This window comes from Hemicordylus capensis, chromosome 4, assembly GCF_027244095.1.
Source record: "Hemicordylus capensis ecotype Gifberg chromosome 4, rHemCap1.1.pri, whole genome shotgun sequence".
NCBI classification, from domain to species: Eukaryota; Metazoa; Chordata; class Lepidosauria; order Squamata; family Cordylidae; genus Hemicordylus; species Hemicordylus capensis.
The window spans coordinates 174,551,717-174,576,178 of record NC_069660.1 but is presented as its reverse complement, the minus strand read 5'-3'; the positions used below and the strand labels follow the sequence as shown (position 1 = coordinate 174,576,178).

The 24,462-nt window shown below is 43.4% G+C and overlaps 1 protein-coding gene across 4 annotated transcripts in view; it reads right to left on the bottom strand.

Moving 5' to 3' along the window:
• Window positions 1-24,462, bottom strand: part of SYNDIG1 (synapse differentiation inducing 1) — a 44,928-nt gene that overhangs the window by 7,292 nt on the left and 13,174 nt on the right. For 3 of the 4 annotated variants that reach the window (XM_053249475.1, XM_053249477.1, XM_053249478.1), the window contains exon 2: window positions 12,218-12,777. In XM_053249475.1, coding sequence (XP_053105450.1) covers window positions 12,218-12,688 — 471 coding nt within the window. In that variant the 5' untranslated portion in view covers window positions 12,689-12,777. Of the gene's footprint in view, window positions 1-12,217; window positions 12,778-13,385; window positions 13,590-24,462 lie in introns of all 4 variants that reach the window. The other variant, XM_053249476.1, reaches the window with a different exon arrangement.

Genomic DNA, 24,462 nt, shown 5'->3' with positions numbered 1-24,462 from the left:
CTATGGCACTGGTGTCATCTAGCCATAGAGAGTGGATGTCCTAGCACAAGAATATTATAAAAGAGATAATTCCAGATTAAAGAGAATGATAGCTTAAGTGAAAGACACACCAATCCATGAAATCAAACATTTTATACTTTAGTCATTTTATTGCCTAATATTTTATTCAATCCTCAAGATTTGTCTATTCATCAGCAATAAGTAGCCTAAAGGAGAACTAAGTTATTAATGATCATTTGAAGCAGCCAACATTTTTGCAGCATTACTGTTTTTGAATTATTATACATAGTTTGATGCTTGAACAGTTCGTGAAGCCCTTTTACCAATTTATTAAAAGTATGAGAAGGTGTACAAGTAAGTTTGTAGTTCTCTAGATTTTTTAATGGTCTGAGTTACTGGTATATGTCTGCATTAATTCCCCCAGCCCTTTTCTTATGAACCTCTTTAAAAGTGTGTTTGTACAGCAGCAATCACATTGGTGGTATATAATGGTTGCATTGGTGGTATAACATAGCCAATTCACAACGTTCTTTCTCTCTATCGCTCATGCTCTTCAAAGCCCAATATTGCATCAAGTTCTAGCATCACACCAAAATCAAAGTGCAAGGCAGGACTATGATAACTAGTTCTCAGTGGCTGCAACTGACGTCTACAGGACAAAACAAATGGGTTGCTATCTTAGACTGGCCAAGTTTTCGCAGAAAGCGTTTGAGATGGTAAACTCTGCCTGGATTATACCACTTAAGACTATAAGTGATGCTCAGATCTTTGAATGCTCCTCTATAAAATTTATTTTTTAAAATTCCTGCACACAAAAAGTACATGTCAAGGAGAAGGCTTTGTTAGGACACTTCTCCCGGACATCTAGTTTTCGATGTGCAGAGGATTTGGATTTTGTTTCTGTTTTAACGAAGGGGCATTCAATCATATGGGCACCCACCCACAGTCTGGATAATCCAGGCTCAGGTTAATAATAACCCTAACCCTCAGTGACAACAAATCCTTAGGGAGGAACAACACTCAAGCACTGTTCCCTCTAAGGCGTGCACGCTCTCACAAGTTTTTGGATGTCTGCTCAGTTAATTTTAGATCCCGCTCAGGTTGAATCAGGAAGGCCCCACTCTGAATGCAGGTTTACACACACTGCCTTGATACTGCTGCCCAGAACAAAACACATTCTGCACAGAGATGAAAAAAATTAGAGGGACCACTGCACTGAAGTGGGGGCAAAAACCTGTCAGCAAAATCTGACAGTGCCTAACATGGGGTGCTTCTGTGCAGCACCTGCCCCTGGTGAACTCAGGTAATAGGCAAGTTTTGTTCCTGTTCAACCATTGAGATGAATGGAGAGACATGTCAGACAATACTGAATTAGATGGACCAATGGGCTGACTCAATATGAGAAGAGATTTTAACCCAGATCACCCAAATAGATCCAAGGCTGACATTCTGGTTTGGTTTTGTTGGTTGTTGTTTTTTAACAACAAACTGGGTATATAGATGTTGGAGAGGTAGATGGGATGAGGGGAAATAAATCACTTGGAGGGAGCCAGATCAAAGGGGTACTGTGGGATGCTGCGGAAGGGAACAACAACAACAATTATTTAAGATGGTGATAGGAACAGAGCCAATTTCACCTCCCAGGTTGCATATTTACCCTCCCTCTTACCTTCGTTCACATTCTCCTAACAGCCCAACCCCCTCAATACTATTTATTTAATTTTATCCCCAGGTGCTCAGGATGGCACAGATGCCTCCCTTTTATCTTCATAACAGCCTTGTGAAGTAGGTCACCCTGAGAGATAGTGACTGCCACAAGGTCATCCAGTGAACTCCATGGCTGAGCAGGGATTTGAACCCAGATCTTCCCAGTCTAAACCCAGCATTCTTCACTACATCGTGTTGGATTGTTTATCATTTTCCTGGCACTATTCACAAAAATATTGAGTGAAGTGTCTTGGAATATGCAGGTACAATCTCAAAATTACTTTGCAGACTTACCGTATTTTACGGACTATAAGACGCTACGGACTATAAGACGCACCTTAATTTTAATCCAGTTTTTCAGAGTTTTAACATATTGAACTGTTAAAACATATAAGACGCACCTGAATTTTGGCGGATATTTTTCGAGGAAAAAAGTGAGTCTTATAGTCCATAAAATACGGTAATTAAAGATATTACTTTGAGTCTGAGTCCAATAATAATAGATCCTTGTTTCCCAGGAGAAAATTCTTTAGCATCCTAGACTGCACGTCACTACTATAGTCAGAAACCTTAGGCTTTGCCAAGACGAAGCGACTGAAGACTATTTGAGCAGCATTAAGAACAAGTATATAGAAGAATTTTAGAAAAGTGGAGAAAAGCAAGGAGAGGCAATCAATCAATCATCTTTATTATGGTCAAAGACCAGCACAGGATAAGGTACAGATACCATATAATAAAACTCATGCTAAATAAAATATAACTCTAGAAGCTAAGTATGATTATAACAGTAAAATACAACTCTAAAAACTGTATGGAATTAATAAAGTAAAATGCTACCGGCTAAGCCTAAAAACCTGTAGGAAGATTAATAGAATAAATGAATAGCTATCCTTAAAAGTATAGGGACATAGGAAACTGCCATATACTGAGTCAGACCATTGGTCTATCTAGCTCAGTATTGTCTACACAGACTGGCAGTGGCTTTCTCCAAGGTTGCAGGCAGGAATCTCTCTCAGTCCTATCTTGGAGAAGCCAGGGAGGGAACTTGAAACCTTCTGCTCTTCCCAGAGCGGCTTCATCCCCTGAGGGGAATATCTTGCAGTGCTCACACATCAAGTCTCCCATTCAGATGCAACCAGAGCAGACCCTGCTTAGCTATGGGGACAAATCACACTTGCTACCACAAGACCAGCTCTCCTCTCTAAAAATAAACTAAACTAAAACTAAAAATATAAAACAATTAAAATAATATATACAAGCTACATAAAAGCAATATAAAAGCAGTGGAGTAAAAGGTAAATTAAAATTATTATACAAACAAGCAAATAGAATGCTCAATAGTCAGACATCTGCTGCCAGGGATATTAACAGGAGGTCAGGACCCTACGGATCTTGCATGCTTCCCCACAGAACCTTGCAACTTTGTATGTGAAGAACCGATTGTCATCTGAGAGCAACATCTTGGTGTAGACTTGACTAGAGCGGCCGGGGTATTTAAGAAGTAGGGGAGATATGAGCCTCTCCCGACTGTCTTTATAAAAGGGATACAAAAGGAGCACATGGTCTATGGTTTCCACCTCCCCAGAGTCACAAGGACAGAGCCTTTCTATGAATTGGATCTTCTTGTATTTGCCTTTCAGAACAGCAGAGGGATGGGCATGACACCGGGCAAGGGTGAACACCCTTCTATAGCTTGATATTTCCAATTGTCCCAAATCTGCAGAGGGGGAGATGGTAAACCTATGACTGTCCGGGGCCAGAAAGTCTGTCGCCTTACTTAAATCTGCCTGGTGTTCCGTGTCCAGAATCCTCTGTTTGATGGCGTTTTCACCTTGTCTCAGCCCACTGTAAGTAAAATGTACAGAGAGAAGCCCAGCTGTGTCACTTTGTTATAGACTGCCCATTTCCATGAAGACTGGAAGTTGTCTTGCAGGGTTAGTGGGGCCAAGCCCCATGGCCAAAGGGCTAGTCTGAGCCAGTGGTTGAGGACTATCATCAAAAACTTTGCCTCAACTTTTATCATGCCAGTTTCTTGCCATAAGGTAGCATTGGAGACACAGCAAGGCACTTGTAAGGTCCCTCTCAGGAATTTAGATTGAACACGTTCCAGTATAGCAAGATTGGATGGAGATCCTGGGTGGGCACCATATAGTAATTGTGCCAACAACTTGGCTTCATATAGTTTGAGCACTGCAGGTACGTAACGGCCACCTCTAGTATGTAAGAACTTCACGATGGCAGAGGAGCTCCTCTGTGCTGCTAGGGCAATGTGTTCAAAATGGGCCCTTCTTGAGCCAGAGGCATGAAGGCCTACCCCCAGGTTCGTAAAGCAGGTGACCTGCTCAATTCTTTGCCCATCAATATTCCAATGGTGGATCTTCAGTCTTGTAGCGAAGGCCATGATCTTGGTTTTTTGATAATTTATTTCCAACTGTTCACTCTTGTAATGCTGAGACAGTGCTGTCAGCGCCCTACTGAGACCTACAGGGGTCCTCGAGAGGATAGCAGCAGCATCCGCATAGAGTAGGATGGAGATGGGTCTTCTGGCCAGCTTGGTAGGGTGGAAGTCAGGGTTGCTGAGGCAGCTCATTGATATAGAAGTTGAACAGTAGCGGGGCCAGGATACATCCTTGTTTAACTCCCTTCTGGGTTGAAATAAGGTTTGTAAGGTGTCCTTGGGGACTACATCTCACCTTAAGTGATGTGTCTGTGTGAAGGGTGCGGATCAGATACAGCAGGTGTCGATCAATAAAGGAGGATTCAAGTTTTTCCCAAAGCTTGACTTGGGAGATGGAGTCAAATGCAGCCTTAAGGTCTATGAAGGCAGCATAGAGGGAGGTAGCTTTGTTAGAAGAGTACCTTTCAATGAGATGTTGGAGCATCAGGCACTGATCAGTAGTAGATCTGCCCTCCCTAAATCCCGCTTGTTCATCTGCCAGCATCTCTTCTTGCTCTAGCCAGTCCTTGAATTTCCTATGTATGTGCCTGGCATACAGCTTGCTGATGGTGTTGAGCAGGCTAATGGGCCTATAATTGGCAGGGTCATCCCTTTGGCCCTTTTTGAATATGGGGATGATGATCACCCATCTCCAGTCCTTGGGGATGCAGCCCTGGCAGTCAATATGGGTAAATAGTGGGGCCCACCACTCCAGGTTGTTTTTTATAAGATCTGTAGGAATGAGGTCTTCTCCTGGGGCCTTTCCCGCTTTAGATTGTGCAACAAGGGACTCAACCTCCACTGCAGTGACCAGTGGCCAGCAAGGCAAGTCTTTTATATCCTCTGGAGGGGGACCTAAATTTACCATTGCATCCTCATATAGTCTCTGGAAGAGCAATCCCCAGGTTGTTGGAGGGATGTGGGAGTCTATTGGGGTCATGCCATTGTAGGAGGAGTTGGCCGTGAAGCGCCAAAATGTGGAGGAGTCCTTATCCTCAGCTGCCTAGATGAGTCGCGACCAAGTGGCCCTCATGGCCTCTCTCTTCTTGGTTGTCAATAGGTGTTTATCTTGTTTCTTAAGATGAGAGAGATGCGAGAGGCCCTCTAGGGCGTCTGCCCCAGAGCCAGCACTGTAGGAGAGGTAAGTGGATATAAGGGCTTTCTTTGCTTCTATGCAGTCCTTATCAAATCAGGGTTTGGATGGATGCCTGAGGGGCTTTGAAGCATAGTTAACCTTCCTAATTAAATTATGTTGGAGTTCACGTACTAAAGCATCATATCTCTCCAGAGAGGCAAGAGACAGCTCCTTTGAAGTGAAGTCTCGCTGATACAGTAAGTCAGGAAGGGTTCTGCTACAAGCAATTCTTTCATCATTTGATCAAGCTGAGGTGTCCATTTGGCATGGCATCTCCCCTGACCCTCTGGTAAAATATTGGGAGTGTAGTGAATCTCCAGGTGTAACTGTTGGGCCAAGGGTGCCAGTTGGAGGAGGAGTGGGAAATGTTCACTATCTACATGAGGGATGACTTCAAAGTTCATCACCAAAGGGAGCAGGTTCCTGGTAACAGCAATATAGTCTATGGTGCTTGTTTTGGTAGTGGATAGATATGTGAATTCACCTGAGTGGTCACTTTCCAGTGAGCCATTTAGGATCTGAAGGTTAAGTCTGGCAGTCATTTGTGCTAGGCAGAGTCCCACGTAATTTGCTCTCAGATCCTTTGACAGGCGGGTCAGGGATAGAAGCTCCGATCCTGGGTAAGGGGAGGATAGCTGATGTCAATTAAATAAAGTGTGGCCATCTGGTGCCATCCTAGCACTGAAGTCACCTCCCATCACAACCAGCGCTTCGGGGTTCGCCAGCACTAGGTCATTTGTGTATTCCTTGAGCTCAGTCCATAAAGAGCAAATTACAACAAATTGCTGAGGTGGTAAATATACATTGATTAGCAGCAGCGAATTGGGGCCAAAATGGATTAACAAGGCCATAGCATATTGTTTTAACGAGGTGAGGGGGATCAGTATTGCCAGCAGGGAGGTGGAGACAAGTATTGCCAAGCCTCCTTTGAGCCTACCACACCCAGTCCCGCCGCCAAAGAGAATGAGTGAAATCCATTGAGTGTAAGTAAGATCGGCTGCTGTCCAGGTTTCTTGGGCTAGGAAAATATCAAATTGTGAGAGGAAGTTGTTGCAGTCTGTGTCTCTGCAACAAACCCAGCCGGCGAGGTTCCATGATATGAGCTTGATCCCATGCTGGTCTGGGGGATGTCATTGTGCAGAGTTGAAGGGTGGTGGTTGTGTGGAGGGATCCTGCGATGTCATCGTGTATACACAGGATGGCCTTGGGAAGCATAAGTCCTGAGGGGAGATAGCAGGTGGAACACTTTCAGGTTCCTGGGCACACACCTCTGTGAGCGTCAGTCTTCCCTGGGAGGAAATCTCTGCAGTTTGTGTTGTAAGTCTCTGTGATGCAGACGAACCTTCTGGAGGGGTTAGCGTGGTAAAAGTGTCAGTTGCTGTCGAGGAGAATTCCTGGACCCAAGCCTTGTGTGCTGGTGTCCTCTGCGGTTACAGAAAGGTGGCTGGATCAATGGGGGCACTGCAGGGGCCCCTACTTCTGACAAGCGATCTACTTCCAGTGATGAATGCATCTGTTGTTGCTTCTGAGGTGATGACTGTCCCAAAGGAGCCTCGTTCTCCAGTTGCTCGTGGCTCAAGTAGGGGGACAAATGGAGGTGAGGACATGTCCTACTCTCAGGTGTATCCAAGATGGTATGTGGTTCCTCAAGTTGTGGAGATGATATGGGGGGGGCATGGAGACCCTCCCCTAGGGTGGCTGACATGTACGGGTTGCCTGAGTTCAGCAGTGCAGTGACCCTGTCAAAGTATGGGTCACTGGCAAATAGCATTCCAGGGCGCAATTCTTGCAAGGTAGTGGCCCCTGGCGGAGGTCCCTCGCCTGCTTCTGTGGGCTCTGACCTGAATGTCCTAGGATATTTGTTAGATTTAGGCAGGAGCCTGGGGGATTGGTCTTGATCACAGTCACTTTCCAGATCCATTTCAGATCCTGAATCAGCTGCAAGATCGTCTGCGATCACTTTTAAAAGTCTTTTGGGGGGTGATTTTAGCTGGATTTCCATTGATAATTCCTGTTTGGTTTCAGAGTCTGTGGTAGGGTTTGTGGCTGAGTAACCATCTCTGTGTCTTTTTGGGCTCAATCTCTTCAAAAGTGCAGCAAGTTTACCCTTTAATTGTATCAGGTCATCTTGTCTGCAGGGTTGGGAGTCAGCCAACTCTGTAGAGAGAGTTGGTTGTGGTTTATATTAGCTAGAAGGCTTGTTTTGGATTTGTGACCTTGTTTGAGCATTCCAAGCCTCAGCAAGTGAGGCGCTGCTACGGCTCAGAGGGGGCAGTTTATTGTTAGTGTAGGAGACTGGATTCTTGCTGCTAATGTTTTTGAGGCCCTTAAGTAATAATGGTCTGAAGCCAAAATTTTAAAAAACATGGTGCAAGGTAATGTGGATTTGTCTCAGGCACTGGGTGGGTTCAATGGATTAGCTGTGTGAGCATCCTTGCTGACTTGAAAGTTATGAATAGCATTTTATGGTCTAGCTCTGTCAGTAGAAAGTGAAAGTGCTCTATCTCCGAAGGGGATATTGGTTGGTTTAGGAGCTCTGAAAGGGAGGTGAGTATCTTTATTTTGCTTGCTCATAAATATGAATCCTTCCTGGGGAAAGTGGATAAGAGTCTGATGGGTTTGCAAGATTCTTTGCAGCTTTCCCCTGTTATTTCCAGCTGCTTCTGGGTATACCCAGTAGGGGTGTGCATGGTCCGGTGGGCCCCCAGTCCAGCATGCGGGGGGACTGTTTCTTTAAGCGTGGGGGGTGGTAGTACTTCCCCCCCCCGCCGCTCTTCCCCCTCCGGCGCTCGTCCTTTGTAAAATCCTATTGGGGCGGCAGAGTTCTTCCCTGCCGCCCCTGCCCCCGTCGTTGTTAGTTAAGGCTTTAATGAGACGAGCGCTAGCGGCGCGCATGCGTCCTCCTCGGTGTGCTCATCTCTGACGCTGCCGGCGCACGCGCGGCAGCGTCAAAGATGAACGCGTGCGCCGAGGAGGACGCATGCGCGCCGCTAGCGCTCGTCTCGTTAAAGCCTTAACTAACAACGACGGGGGCAGGGGCGGCAGGGAAGAACTCTGCCGCCCCAATAGGATTTTACAAAGGACGAGCGCCGGAGCGGGAAGAGCGGCAGGGGTGGGGGAAGGTACTACCACCCTCACTTAAAGAAACAGTCCCCCCCCCCGGGCCGGACCGGTCTGGCGCTCTTTTCTATTGTGCCGGACCAAAACCATGCACACTCCTAATACCCGGTGCAGTGAGTCAGAAGTCGAAGAAGAGGGGAGGGCTGGCAGGGAGCTAGGTACTTGTTCAGCTATAGAGCTTCAGACCCCTTGTCTCAGGGAGTTTCTCTCCTCCTCTCTCTGATGAGACCATTTTAAGGTGGATTGTTTGATATCTGTCTCCTGGGGAGCCGGCTTGGCGGTGGAGGTGGGGGCTTCTGTGGCCAGGGCTGCAAATCTGTTCTTAGTACTCACAGCAAATGGCACTGCCTCAGCTGGGGGGAGGAAGTTTTCAATCCTTAGCTGTTTCTTCTTCCTAGATCTTTGCCCTCCTTCCTCAGGTGGTCTCTTGTTGCTAGGACTCTTTCATAGTCTTTTTCTCCCCCCCCCCCCGCCAGGGTGTGTGTGTGTGTCAGCCCCTTGGATTACATGCCTGGGGTGGGGGAACATCTGAGCACAGGTAGGAGCATGGAAATTAGGCTGTTAGCCTGTCGCCATCTTGCCCCTCCTCCCCACAGCAAGGAGGGGCACTTTGGATGAAAATCCAAATTAGAAGGAATTCTAATCTGTGTTTTGGAAGGACACAGTTATTTAGACAGATTGCTGAAAATGACAGTAACAAATACGCAGTGCCTACCAAGCATATTTATAAGGAAAAGTCACTCAAAGCAATACATCAGCTGCCAACAGACCAAGGATGATTGCGTATGAGAATTACTATCTAAACTCAAGGGTGCAGTTAGCTATAGTGTTGCCAAGTAAGCAACTGAAAGGCTGGCCAAATGAAGGGGGAAACGCGGGAATATTTCCTTCATTTTATGGGATTTGAAATTGAGCCATTACTGACTCTGGGTTTGTTTGATTTTTATTTGCTGGAGCTTTTATCAGGCTGACTGGCTGGCAAAGAGAATTAAGAAAGCAAGATCATCTCCATTAATTGACTGTCTCAGTTAATTTAAACTAACTGATTAATTTACAGTGCATCCAAGTTCTATTGTATCTCAGGCAACAAGGGAATGCAATTCACCTAGCCTCCAGTGATCTCTCATAATACTTCACATCCTGATTTTACTCTTACTTTTACAATATTGGTTGTGTGGTGTTGTGTAGATTATAGACACAAGAGCTGTCTGAGCATCATGTATCCACTTGTGCAAGACTGTATCACATGTCAATTAAAACATTTGTATTTTATGTAGTAGTGATGTTTGTCTGGGTAAATTTCCTACTCAATTAAGATGAGGGTGATTGCTTGATTTGATATGCTTGATATTTGCAGGGAATGGGATGAACCAATTCTCCCTCATTTTCAGGGCTATTGTGCTATTTTGTTGTTGCAAACATAAATTTAGAACTCTGCAACTGCATAAAAGAAAGGAACTGGAGTCAGGAATCAGCCTTGTTTGACAGCATTGTATTTACATTTTATAATTTGCTCCATTGTTGACACTGAACTTTCTCTTGGCTGATGCTGCTTTATAATATTGGGACAGGTTCCCGGAGCAGCAGGTGTCTAAATTTTTAACATAATTATTTGTCAGGAAACCGGCATCTGAGCAATGATACTAAAGATGATCAAGGCAAGAATATTAATTCTTGTACAAAATTTGTTCCAGTACTTAAGATTTATATATTAAGTGTATTTTCTACAGTGATCCAGTGGCAAATAATAGATACTAGGCACAATGTAGCCAAGGTTAAGCACGTTTTAGCCTCACTGATTTCTGCCTCTGCTAACTGGGAAAAGAGGCAAGCACCTGTTAAAATAGTAGCTCTCTTATATTTAGTGGGGAGGGAGCAACTGTCCATGTTGCTGGTGTATCTCTTGTTTCTTTTAAAACTTTAAGCCCCTTTGGGACAGGGTTTGCTATATAAACTATTTTTTGTTGTTTAAAAGTAATTTATTATTATTATTATTATTATTATCATCATCAACAATAACAACAACAACTGAATGTTAATTATATGCTTAAGACTGCAATCCTATGCTACAAACAAAATTTTAAAGGAACATTTTTCTGGTATCGTGATGTGTCTCCTTGTCAGTGCTATGCAGAGAGGCGGGATTTCTAAAAATGGATTTGGAAATGCACATTTGTGTATTGGTTTAAACTTCATTTTCCCTCAACTGGCCTAGCTCCATTGATATTAACTGATAATTTTAAGTCAAGTTGGAAAAAAGCACTGGAGATTAAGTTGCCCTATATTGGGTTTTCAAGCGAGGTTTTCTTGTCAATGGGCTATGAAAAAACCACAATAGTGGTGCAATGTTTGATAGATTTAGATCTCCAAGAGAATATAGCCAGTTTACCAAGAGATGTTTTTTCTTGGCAGTGGCTCTCCTCTGCTGAGACTTGCAAGTTATTTATATTCCATCACGGTTCCCAAGCTAAGAAGAGCCTTGACATTGGTTAGATTTAATATTTTACCTACAGCTGTTCTCGAAGGCGAATTCAAGAAGGTTCTTTATGGGGCTGGGATTTGCCCATGTGGAGCTGGGGTTGCCAGGGTTTGCCCATGTGGAGCTGGGGTTGTTGAATTTTCTGCTCATGTTTTATTGTACTGTCCATATTATAGAGATGTTCGGGCTTGATTAATTTTACCATTGCTGTCAACATATCCAGGCGCTCGGATGCTTTCTATTCGCAAATTTTATTGTCTGATAATAATGATGTCATTTCTTTAAATGTTGCAAAATATTATTTTGCTTTCAGCAAGCTACAACCTGAGTTAGCTGGATTATTGTCATTTTAAGCCTTTTTAAAGTTTTAGATGATTTGTTTGACATCTGTTGCTGCTGATATTGTCTGGCCAATGACTGTATTTTTAAATAAACTTCTAAGCAATCCTATGCACACTTATCTGGGAGCAAGCCCCACTGAATTACATCGTACTTACTTCTGAGAAAATATGCATGGGATAGTGCTACACACCTCTTCCTTTGAAATTATCTGGACTTAAAAGTGCTTATCTTTGACTGGATCATGCTCTATACATGAAAAAAGTGGTCTTTCCTTCCAAACCAAAGAGACAAAACAGAACAAAAACCAGCTACTGATTTTTCTTGGTCTTTGAACAGCTTTCCAAGACACATTCACTGGGATTCTTGCAAAGAATGCTGGACTTGGTCTGATCCAACAAGGCACATCTTATGCTCATAAACTAGAGGGCAGACTCAGGATCACAAAGCAAAGTCTGATTATGCCGTAGTCATTTGAGATCCTGAGTATGTACTTGTGCTTTGAAAACTTAATACTCATTAATGGACCATAGGGATTGTTTTAAACAAGCAGAACCTGCAAGGTTGAAATTAGCCCACCCATGGATTACTTAACCAAAAGAAATTCCCATTTTTGCACATACTGCCCATCTCATTCCATCTCCTACAGTATGTTCCTGCCCCATCCATCATTATGGCATAATATCCTAAATATCTGACTGCTGGAAAACATTACCCACCCCCACCCCAAATTAAAATGAGAGGCATACTTCACTCTTGCACTTGAAAAGGGTTAGACATCCGATGCAAGAGTAAGAACTACTTGCCATCCAAGGAGCTCCCCCTGCCCCAAGTTCCCATGTCACTGTTCTGAATGTGCCTCCTATTGTAAAGAAGCCAGGCCAGAGACACATATGCAAGGGCTGGGTAATTATTCTGTGTCTCTGTATTCTAGTTAGTATATCCTAGCATACAGTTTAGGAACTACAGCAACCAACAATAACAAGCAGACTTCCCTGACCTCTAGCTCCTGGAAGTCATCCTCTTCTTCCACGTCGTAGGAGAGGGTATGAATCTTAATCTCATCCGTTGACAGACTGACAAATTTGCCATCAGGATACTCCAAGCTGTTTTTGGTGGGTGACCTGTCCTCAATGAAGGTTGTTTCGCAGCACTCTGCACTCACACTCTCCCCCCACGATCGCAACATGCTCTCCGAATACAGGATGATGTTTGGGTGGTAGCGGGACTCCAGTGTCTGTGGTAGAGTATTAGGGTCAAGGAGCTGTTGCACTGGGTCATTCCTGGAGTAGCTTGGAGAGTAGAGAGTCCCAATCTGCCGACTCTGATAGTGGGGGGTTGGGTACACAGACACCAAGCCATCCCTGCCCTCAGTCATCAAATTCTTGGTGTTAATTAACCCATTCCTCTTCTTGGTATCAGCAGCCTTACCGTGCTTAAGCATACTCTTCTCCTCAACTAAGCCATCCATCCTGTGTTTCTTTTCCTCTTCCTCTACAGTCTCATCAAACTGGGATTTCTGCAGGGATTTTCACATGGGGAATAACTGATCCCATTTTCCTGAGGCAAGGGGGCAAAAGAAGAATGCAAATTAACATGAAAGAAATCACCATCCAGCTCTATACTGACAAAAGGTCTTAGCAGCAGAAAAAGCTGCTAGTTCCTGGTCTTACAAATCACTTTGCCTGGACAGTTTCCTATTTTGGTATGAAAATGTGTGGTCGATGCAAATGATCATAGTTAATGAATGGGAGACAGTGCTGGAAATTATTTCATAACAATATGGGAACTCTTACATCACACTGGAGCTACTATAGAGGACATTTCTGTTGCAGAGCTCATCTCTGTTATGCATTTACCAGGAGGTTATTCACACTTGGCTTCAGGGTAAATGTTGAGCAAAGCCACTTCAAAGTACACTCGCAGCATTGAGGGAAGCAGCCCCTCCCCTCTGCTCTCGGCTTTCGTTTTCGAAAGTACACCTGGCAGGTATCAAGTGTTTTCCTTCCTAGCCAATGGGAGGAGGGGGAAAGTTCGCTGCAGAGAAAGATCTGCATTTCTGAAGAGACCATGCCTCTTATCATGCTAATGATTCTACTTCAGCACCTCTCGCTGTTTGCTTTCAGAAAAAGTAGCTTAAAACCAGCATTTTAAAAATCCAGAAATACCTTGAGATAAACAAGAATTTGCATCACAAAGCCCAACTTGTGTGTGGAGTGGATCCAAGGATCTCGTCAAGAGTTCAGGGGTAAGTCTGGATGGTGTGTGAACGCACACACTCTCTCCCAAAGGAGATTCGGGGCAGAAGTCCCGTGTGTAAAGCCTCCAGGTGGCCTCAGCAAATCACTCTCCTAACTGCCTCAGTCCCCCAGCTGCAATATGGAAATAATAATGATACTGAGTGACTTTTGTAGGGATTAATATATGTAAAAGGCTCTGAACATTTTAAAGCATTTGTACATATGCTAAGCATTATGATTATCAACAGGTAAAGAAGAGAGCAGCCTGTTATATTCCTACATATGACCTTGAAAACCAAGTTAGAAAACATTTTTTTAAATGCACTGGAGTAGAAAATACTACAGAAGAGGTGGATATAGTGGGTTACACAAGTTTCATTATGCTCTGCACTTTTAAAAGAAGCAGGCTTTTAATTTTAATACTAGCTGGTAGTTGTGCTATATTGTTATAGTTGCTTGTTTTATTGCAATATTGTTAAAAACAATTTTAATTGCTCTAATTTGATGCATTGCTTTTTTTTTGGTAGTCACTTTCGTTATTTAATTTAGAGAAGCAATTTCTGAACACAGGAAATAAGAAGTAAATCAGGACTATATGGTTGTGATTCATTGATTTCAATGCTTTGATGAGACTTAATATTTATAACAAATAAAAACAATATCAAAGTCACAATTAAAAACTGTATACAGGCAGGAAAGAAAAGCCTACAGTACAATATAGACCCAGAATTATGTGTCATAACTGAAACAATCAACTATATCATCATCAGAGAATCTTTGACATGTTCTGATTGCAGTATTTGCAGGCTATTTTGACAGTTAGATCTTTGTTGCCTCCATCTAACTGTTATACAATTTTGTGTTTGGTCAAAACCTAATCCAATTTAGGGGTGGGTATTGTTCTCAGATTACACAGTAGCAGACAATGCTCCAAATCTATGGAGTTCTGATAGCTGGAAGACAACAATAGCTATGATATAGTTGTTCTGTTAGTTTCACTTACTCTGCCTGGAGTAGGGATGTGCACAAAACTGATTTTGCTTTCTTTTCAAGCTCAAAATGAAACACAAAATGGCCAAAATGTTTCATCAAAACATCAGTCAAGCCAGCTGTTTTTCAACAAAACAACACAAAACATTTTGAGTGTTTTAACCATAGGGAACAATGGGGAAATATGAAACACCCCATTGTTCCCCATGGGTAGCTCCTAGGGGCACCAAAGTGGGTTGTGTGGTAGGCCATGATCGGTGCTACCTACCAACAACCCCACAAAAGAATGGGACTTGGGGGGCAAGGTTAAACATTTGTTAGAAATTGCCCCCTTGCCCATTTCTTTTGTGAGTTGGGTGGTAGGTAGCACCCATCATGCCCTACCACACAACCCACTTTGGTGCCCCTAGGAGCTACCTATGGGGAACAATGGGGTGTTTCATATTTCCCCATTGTTCACTATGACCAGAACAAGCTGCACTCAGAGTGCACACAAGTTTTGCATTGCAATTTGCAATGCATTTTGCAATCCTGCCTTGAAAAACACTTCAGAAGCACACAGTAAAAGGGAATCTGACCCTCCCAACACATAACACACATTTCGAATACAGTTTAAAAATAGCAAAAATGAATCAGACTCAGAATCCACTGTCAGTCACAGAGCCTGCGCTGCAGTAACATCATTGGCACAAGTTGCTCTCTCTCACACAATTATGACTCCTTACTTCCTAGCATTGTATCAGCTACCACAGCAACACCCTTAGCAGCAAGCATAACCAAAAGCTCAACTAGAGCAACTTCAACCAAATTTTGAGTGAGTACACCCTGCAATGCAGATTGCAGAGCAGACCAGAGCAGTGAGTACAGCACAAGTTAGCTTCAAGGCCAGACATGGAGCTCATCACAGCAATCACTAAATTTTAAAATCTTAAGATTTTAAGGTTTTAATTTGTAGGTGATTTTTAAATTGTTAAATTGTTTTAAGTTTTTGTATATATTTTACTGTTTTATGCTATTGTTAACCCCCCAGAGACGAAAGTTTGGGGTGGTGTACAAATTTGATAAATAAATAAATCACCAAGAAATCTCTCTCTCTCTCTCTCTCTCTCTCTCTCTCTCTCTCTCTCTCTCTCTCACACACACACACAGTTTCCACTGTCTATTTCTCATCACAACACAATCTCACAAACAAAACAAACCACAACTCAAGGAAGGCAGGCACCCAAGTTATGCCTTTGTCAATCTGAGATCCAGCAAAACCAGATAGTTATAACAACAATAGCACAGCATATTATACTGTGCTGAGGGGGGAAAACCCACAAAATAAAACCTTCCTTGATTCCTTCCTCCTCTCCTGATGTATCCTCTTCAAGAGAATATATGGGCTCTCTCTGCCTCCCAGTCCCTTTGAATACATTTTAAAATTCCCTTCAAAAGTGTTCCTCCCTCCCTCATCCTTTCCCCCAGGCTAGGGGGAAGGTTGAGGGAGGAGGGAACACTTTTGAAGGCTGTACATGGAACTGGCTGGCCCGGTTTGGTCCGGCACCCCCTCGAACACCCCCGGTCCGGTCGTGGTGCACGAATTTTATATATATATATATATATATATTTAAATATATATTTATATATAAATATATATATATATTTAAATAAATTTTATTACCTTCTGCCCCTTTGGGGGGCTTCTTACAGACCATGGGTGTGTGTGTCAGTGAACGTTCCCCTGCCCTGTGCTGGCCTCCAAAATCACCACTGCAGCCCCACTCAGTTTTATTTTTTGGCCCATTCAGGCCTCCATAAATCTGTGCAGTGGCCATTTTGGAGGCTGCCACGCATGCGCAAATGGCCTCTGTGAGGCCTGTCATGGCCTAGGGCCTTGCAGAGACTATTTATGCATGCATGGAGGCCATTTAAAAATAATAATAATAATAAATGGCTACCGAAAACAAAATGGCCACCACAAATGCACAGATGGGTCTCTGCGAGGCCCTGGGCCATGCCAGGCCTTGCAGAGGCCATTTGCACATAAAAAATGGCCACCGCGCCAATTTATGGAGACCCGAATGAGCCAAAAAATAATGCAGCGGTGATTTTAGAGGCTGGCAGGGGGCAATGAAACATTCGTGGACCTCCTTGTGGCCTATAGGAATCTCCCAAAGGGCCAGAAGGTAATAATTTTTTAAAAAATTTAAAATCATTAACTGGCCAGGGGTGGGGTGGGGGATTTGGTACTGGTCTGGACGGAACCGTGTGTGTGTGTGTGTGTGTGTGTGTGTGTGTGTGTGTGTGTGTTTTGGTTCACACACTCCCCCGAATCCCCGGACTGGTTTTGTACATCCCTACCCCAAGCCAATGGGGGTACAGTTGTCCATGATAACACTTTATTTCTATGCTAGCAAGCCAACCAAGAAGCAAGGAAATTACAAGCCAATCAAAAGCCAGTGCCAGAAAACCAATCAGCAAGGGAAGACCAGGTATTCAAAGTGGTGTTCAGAATGTTGAAATGTTTCCATCGAAATGGGGATTATTCTGCTCCGAGCTTGAAACAGGCCCTTTATTTAAAGGTTAGGAACATAGGAACATAGGAAGCTGCCATATACTGAGTCAGACCATTGGTCTATCTAGCTCAGTATCGTCTTCACAGACTGGCAGTGGCTTCTCCAAGGTTGTAGGCAGGAATCTCTCTCAGCCCTATCTTGGAGAAGCCAGGGAAGGAACTTGGAACCTAGATGCTCTTCCCAGAGCAGCTCCATCCCCTAAGGGGAATATCTTACAATGTTTGCACAGCAAGTCTCCCGTTCATATGCAACCAGGTTAGACCCTGCTTAGCTAAGGGGACAAGTCATGCTTGCTACCACAAGACCAGCTCTCTATTTCAAGCTCAAAATACTTGAAATGGCCTGTTTTGAGTTGCAACATTTTGCTATCGAAACATTCTGCACATCCTAGTTTGGAGCATCCATTACAACCTAATGCCAAGCAGAGAACTGGTCTAGAGGGATTCCTGGTCTTGCAAATTTCCCCCACTCCACACACAAACCGTATTTCAACACGTGAAATTTTCAACTGGCAAACTTCAACTGGCAAACGTTTACATGCTTGTACTACTGTGGAAAGGCAAAGTCACACAAGAATGGGAAAAGGCTACCTTTCATGGAATCTATTTACACCGCACAAGGCACAGATCAGTCATTGCAAATGCATAACCTGCTGTGGACAAACATTAACCTGCAAATTAATGTTATCTTAAGAACAGTAAGCATAGTGCAATCAAATTCAGCATACATGTGGGGAGAGAATCACCAAGGAAGTCTAACACAGAAACTATGAATTTCAGAAGAGGAAACTTCTCCAAAATGAGGAATATGGTGAAAAGAAAGCTGAAAGAGAAAATCAGGAGAGTCACTTCGCTCCAGAATGCATGGAGTTTACTCAACCACAATAGTAGAAGCCCAGTTAGATTGTATAACCAAAAGGAAAAAATGTACCACTAACTCCAGGAGGATGCCAGCATGTCTAACAGGTAAAGTCAAGGAAGCTATAAAGGGGAAGAAGACTTCCTTCCAAAATTGGAAGGCCTGTCCAAATGAAGAGAACAAAAAGGAACACAAACTATGGCAAAAGAAATGTAAGGTGACAATAAGGGAGATGAAAAGAGAGTCCGAGGAACATTTAGCTAAAACCATCAAGGGAAATAACAAATAAATCTTTAAATACATCAGATGCAGGAAACCTGCCAGGGAGGCAGTTGGACCATTAGACAATGAGGGAGTGAAAGGGATTATTAAGGAGGATATGGAGGTTCCAGAGAAGTTAAATGAGTTCTTTGCGTCTGTCTTCACGGCAGAGGATACTGAGCATATACCTGTTTCTGAACCAGGCTTTTCAGGGATGGAGGCTAAAGAACTGAGTCAGATAGAAGTGTTAAGAGATTATGTTCTAAACTGTCTGGAAAAATTGAAAATTAGCAAATCACCAGGGCCAGATGGCATCCATCCAAGAGTCCTCAAAGAACTCAAATGTGAAATTGCCGGCCTCCTTGCTAAAATATATAACTTATACCTGAAATCAGGCTCTGTACCGGAGGACTGGAAAGTGGGAAATGTAACACTGATTTTCAAAAAGGGATCCAGGGACAATCCAGGAAATTATAGGCTGATTAGCTTAACGTCCATTCCAGGCAAATTGATAGAAAGCATCCTCATGGATAAAACTGTAAAGCACATAGAAGAACAGGCTCTGCTGGGGGAGAACCTGCATGGCTTCCACAAAGGTAAATCTTGCCACACGAAACTTTTGGAGTTCTTTGAGAGTGTCAACCAGTGTGTGGATCAAGGTGATCCAGTTGACATAGTCTACCTGGACTTCCAAAAAGCTTTCAACAAAGTTCCTCAACAAAGACTCTTAAGAAAAATTAGTAGTCATGGAATAAGGGGACAAGTACATGTGTAGATTGCTAACTGGTTGAAGGACAGGAAACAGAGGGTAGGTATAAATGGAGAGTTTTCACAATGGAGGGAAGTAAGAAGTGGGGTCCCCCAGGGATCTATACTGGGACCGGTGTTTTTTAATTTATTCACAAATGATCTAGAAGTAGGGGTAAGCAGTGAGGTGGCCAAATTTGCAGATGATACCAAACTCTTTCATGAAGTGAAATCCAAAACAGATTGTGAAGAGCTCCAAAAGGATCTCTCCAAACTGGGGGAGTGGGCGACAAAATGGAAAATGTGGTTCAATGTTGGCAAGTGTAAAGTTATGCACAATTGGATGAAAAACCCAAACTTCAAATATAAGTTGATGGGATCTGAGCTGTCGGTGACTGACCAGAAGAGTGATCTTGGGGTCATGGTGGACAACTTGTTGAAAGTGTCGACTCAATGTGCAACAGCTGTGGAAAAGGCCAATTCCATGCTAGGGATCAATAAGAAGGGGACTGGAAATAAAATTGCTAATATTATAATGCCCTTATACAAAACTATGGTGCAGCCACACCTGGAGTACTGCGTACAATTCTGGTCATCACATCTAAAGAAGGACATTGTAGAACTGGAAAAGGTGCAGAAGAGGGCAACCAAGATGATCAGGGGCCTGGAGCACCTTCCTTATGAAGCAAGGCTACAACACCTGGGGCTATTTAGTTTAGAAAAAAGATGACTGCGGGGAGACATGATAGAGGTCTATAAAATCATGCATGGTGTGGAGAAAGTGGAGAGAGAGAAATTCTTTTCCCTCTCGCACAACACTAGAACCAGGGGTCATCCCATGTAATTGATTGCCAGGAAATTTAGGACCAGCCAACGGATACAACACATTAATAATAATAATAATAATAATAATAATAATAATAATAATAAAAAACACATAAGGCATAATCACACAACACATAATCAACTTGTGGAATTCTCTGCCACAAAATGTGGTGACAGCCAACAAACTCAATGGCTTTAAGAGGGGTTTGGATAACTTCATGGACTCTTTCAACAGATACTAGTCAGAGGGCTATAGGCCACCTCCAGCCTCAAAGGCAGGATGCCTCTGAGTACCAGTTGCAGGAGAGTAACAGCAGGAGGGAGGGCATGCCCTCAACTCCTGCCTGCAGACTTCCAGTGGCATTTGGTGGGCTGGACTAGTTGGTGCTGGACTAGATGGGCTTTGGGCCTGATCCAGCAGGGCTGTTCTTATGTTCTTAAATCAGGGCTCAGTTTAATAGAGGGATAATTTCTAAAATCTTAGAAACATAGGAACATAGGAAACTGCCATATACTGAGTCAGACCATTGGTTTATCTAGCTCAGTATTGTCTTCACAGACTGGCAGCGGCTTCTCCAAGGTTGCAGGCAGGAATCTCTCTCAGCCCTATCTTGGAGAAGCCAGGGAGGGAACTTGAAACCTTCTGCTCTTCCCAGAGCGGCTCCATCCCCTGAGGGGAATATCTTGCAGTGCTCACACATCAAGTCTCCCATTCATATGCAAACAGGGCAGACCCTGCTTAGCTATGGGGACAAGTCATGCTTGCTACCACAAGACCAGCTCTTCTTTCAGGAACAACTGACACAAGCAAGATAAGAGAATCCTGATTTTACTGAGATTGTAATCATATATGTTTGAATTAATATCTGTAAGCATCAGTATTCTTCAGACTTTTATTTAAAAAAAAATAACCCTGGTAGGGTTTCAGATCCTGACTGGTAAAAGTTCTAATTCTGCAGTTCAAAAAGTTCCAGAAGGTTGGTTTCTCTCATCATAGTGCAAATTTCTGTGATGGTCAAATTTCTCCCTACCACACAAACTCTTAAAGGCACATGACCCCTCCCTGGATGGGATTGTTTAATTCTGATTCTTATAAAACTAACAGAGAGAACTGAAGTCACATGTAAGCCTGTGGAGGCCTTGATAAGTACAAGAGGACCTCAGTATTTGTGAGGGTTCTGTTCTGAGCTAGTAGTGCAGATTGAGAAAACACTAATATTGAGGCATTGGGGTAATGGAAATCTAGTGTTTAGGTTCCCAGTGCCTGGAGGAAAAACCCAAATGTCACAAAAGCCCCCCAAACACCAAAATAAAGGCCCCTATCATGCTCCACGGGCCTTCTGCAGTCCAGTGATGCCTCCCACCAGGCCCAAACTCCCATTTTTTTTCCATGAAACATCGTGGGGGGGAAATGCCTTTTTAAAATCGAAATGAGCCACAAAATGTCTCGTCACAAAATGGCAGCCAGAAGTGACCTCCGAGGTCATTTCTGGCCTCCCCAACCCACTGATATGTGGATTTAACCCTTTTAAAGCCATTTTTACCCACGTATACAAAGGTTGGGTGTTTATTACCTGACCACAGATATGCAAACCCACAGATGCTAGATCTGCAGATATTGAGGTTCTACTGTACACAGAAATAGAAAAGTATAAGTATGAGGCAACAAACATAAAACAAATATTTATTTATTATATTTTTCTACCACCCCATCTAAATGCTCTGGTTGGTTTACAATAAACACAATACTAGCCATATCCTAACGTCCCCATCCCCTCAGGGCCATACTCTTTTGTCAATGAAATGTTCTAGAAAGAGGTGGTTACCAATTCTGAAAAGCAAACAAAGCAAAGTGGACATCTCTGTCCTCCCAAGTACCTCACAGATAATTGCTGACCAATATTGTCTAGTATGGAGCCAAAAGTTCTCATCAGAGAAATTTTGCCCTCAAAATTGAGGTAACAGATAAAACTGGGTGGGGGGGAAGAAATTCTGAGAACATTTCAGAAGCAGCTCATGCTGCTTATTATTATTAATTCGATTTATTATTAATTCAATTTCTATACCGCCCTTCCAAAAATGGCTCAGGGCAGTTTACACAGAGAAATAATAAATAAATAAGATGGCTCCCTGTCCCCAAAGGGCTCACATTCTTAAACACACACACACAAGATAGACACCAGCAAGAGTCACTGGAGGTACTGTGCTGGGGGTGGATAGGGCCAGTTACTCTCTCCCTGCTAAACAGAGAATCGCCACAGTAAAAGGTGCCTCTTTGCGCAGTTAGCAGGGGATGACAGTAGTTAGCTATCCCTTTTCCCTTAAGCTGTTTTCCTACTGCCTCCTCAGTGATAACTGGCAGCTACAGTAGCGTTATGGAATTTTTCTCATGAGCTGGTTCCTCTTAGTTCCCCCAATCTCCCGCCCAATCTCCCAGGAATAAAACATTTCACAATACTACATAGCCACCCACTGGTAGTGGCTACAATATTTTCCCAAGAAGTGCTTAGAATGATGCTTCATATGGCATTTTCCTCAGGGTATTGGCATTTGGGGTTGAGTAGAAAATTAGAAAGCTGGTCACTAAGAAAAGCTCCACTCCACTGCAGAAGAGGTGGTGGAATCTATCTATATATTTAACTCTCTTAAACGTACCCGTTGCTAATCGCATGTGTGGCAGCTCTCACGAGAGTTTGTGAGCAGTTGCCGGACAGGATAGTGACAGGATAGGATAGTTAAAGGGGGAGAAAATATCTTGTTAGGATAGTAATGGGGGAGAAAATAGCGATGCCAGCTGCCTGGCTGGCGGGAGCAGGAGGAGGCGGCCACTGCCAGGAGTTGATGGGCAGGAGGGAGGACGTGGTGGCCAGGTTTCCAGCCGGCTTGCCAGCCAGAAAGCACTGGGGGGGTGGGGCAGAGTGGGGGAGGGAGAAGCCGGCCGGCCAGAAAACGTGGGGGGGGGATCAGAAGAGGGTGGGGGGAAGTGGGCCAGCCGGCAAGCGGGGAAGGCAGTGGCAGTGGGTGGGCTGGCTGGAGGCGCAGATGCTCTGCGCCCAGCCCAGCTAGTTGTTTTTAAAAGGAAAGGACAGCCGTTGCTGCCACCAATCAGACAAAAGTCTCCTCCTGAAACTTTCTTAATATTTATCAGCCCTCACCCAAGAAAAATCTCCAAAATTGGGCCCAATTCTCACTGCCTCCAAACTGGACTGTGAAGCCGGGGGGGGGGCACTGTTTCGGGGACAGAGTGTTCTAGTAGAAATGTTCTAATAGAACATGCAGAAAGCTGTCAGTAACTTTTCCAACAATCTTCCAGTAACTTATAACTCAGCTGTTTGCCATGTTTTGCCAATGGAAATTATTGGAGGTTTTTCTTTCCTATAAATGTCTTCTGGTGGTGTAAACTACTCACCAAATAAGAGAAGTGTTTTAGCATTTAAAGAATCCTACTGCTAATCTGCTTTCTCAGGTTTGCTAACCCCTTGGGTAAAGTCATTACAAAACTAAGCACTCCTAATAGCCCTACCATTTCTGCTTACCTTTCTTTTTCCTCAGATCTCTAAAGTATTTTGGACTAGAAGATAGAAAATAGTAGTATTTCTAGGCATGTGATTTGCAGAAGATCTTCTAGCTCTCTTAATATAACTCAGAGATAATTATGTATATCCCACTTCTTCTGTTATGGAACTCAGGGCAGCAAACATGTGATTCCTAGGTGGTCAAACTGTATATATAAATAAGTGCCCTATTACATATTAGATATAAAAATGGAGAAATGTAATATTAATGCAGGCCATCACTCTATTTCTTACAAACCCAAACAAGCTGCCACTTGAAGTGATGTGGCATGTATTTTACAATATCTTGATTAAAACTTGGTCACTAGGGTAGGGTCAATAGGAAATGGATAACACATCCAACTAGCGGTCATGGAGCAATCTCAATTATAACATGCTTCATAACAACCCAATTAATGCTTTACTGCACTGAATACTGAACAACAGAAAAAGTTCAAAGTGGTTTACATCACAAAATGAATGAAATGGTTCCCTGTTCCAAAATAATTCACAATTTTAGTCCAATTGATTGACTGAATGATTAAGTGCCATCAAGTTGGTGTTGACTCTTAGCGACCACATAGATAGATTCTCTCCAGGATGATCTGTCTTCAACTTAGCCTTTAAGTTCTCTCAGTCGTGCATTCATTGCTGTCATAATTGAGTCCATCCACCTTGCTGCTGGTCGTCCACTTCTTATCTTTCCTTCAACTTTCCCCAGCATTATGGACTTCTCAAGGGAGCTGGGTCTTCAGATACAGTTATGTGTCCGAAGTCTGATAGTTTGAGCCTGGTCATTTGTGTCTTGAGTGAAAATTCTGGATTGATTTGTTCTATGATCCATATGTTTGTTTTTCTGGCTGTCCATGGTATCCTCAAAAGTCTTCTCCAGCACCAAAGTTCAAAAGCATCAATGCTTTTTCTATCTTGCTTCTTCAAAGTCCAGCTTTCGCATCCATAGTGTCACAGGGAAAACCACTGTCCGAACAATTCTAATCTTTGTAGGTGTAGACACATCACAGCATCTATATCCTTACCAAGGCCTTCGTTGCAACCCTACCAAGGGCTAGTCTGCGGCATATTTCTTGACTGCTGGATCCTTGAATGTTGATGGTCAATCCTAAAAGGCAGAAGTTATCCACCACTTCAGTGTCAATTCTGAGGCTGGTTTCTGTACCCATTGTCAGGGGCGTAAAAAGGCTGGAGTGGGCC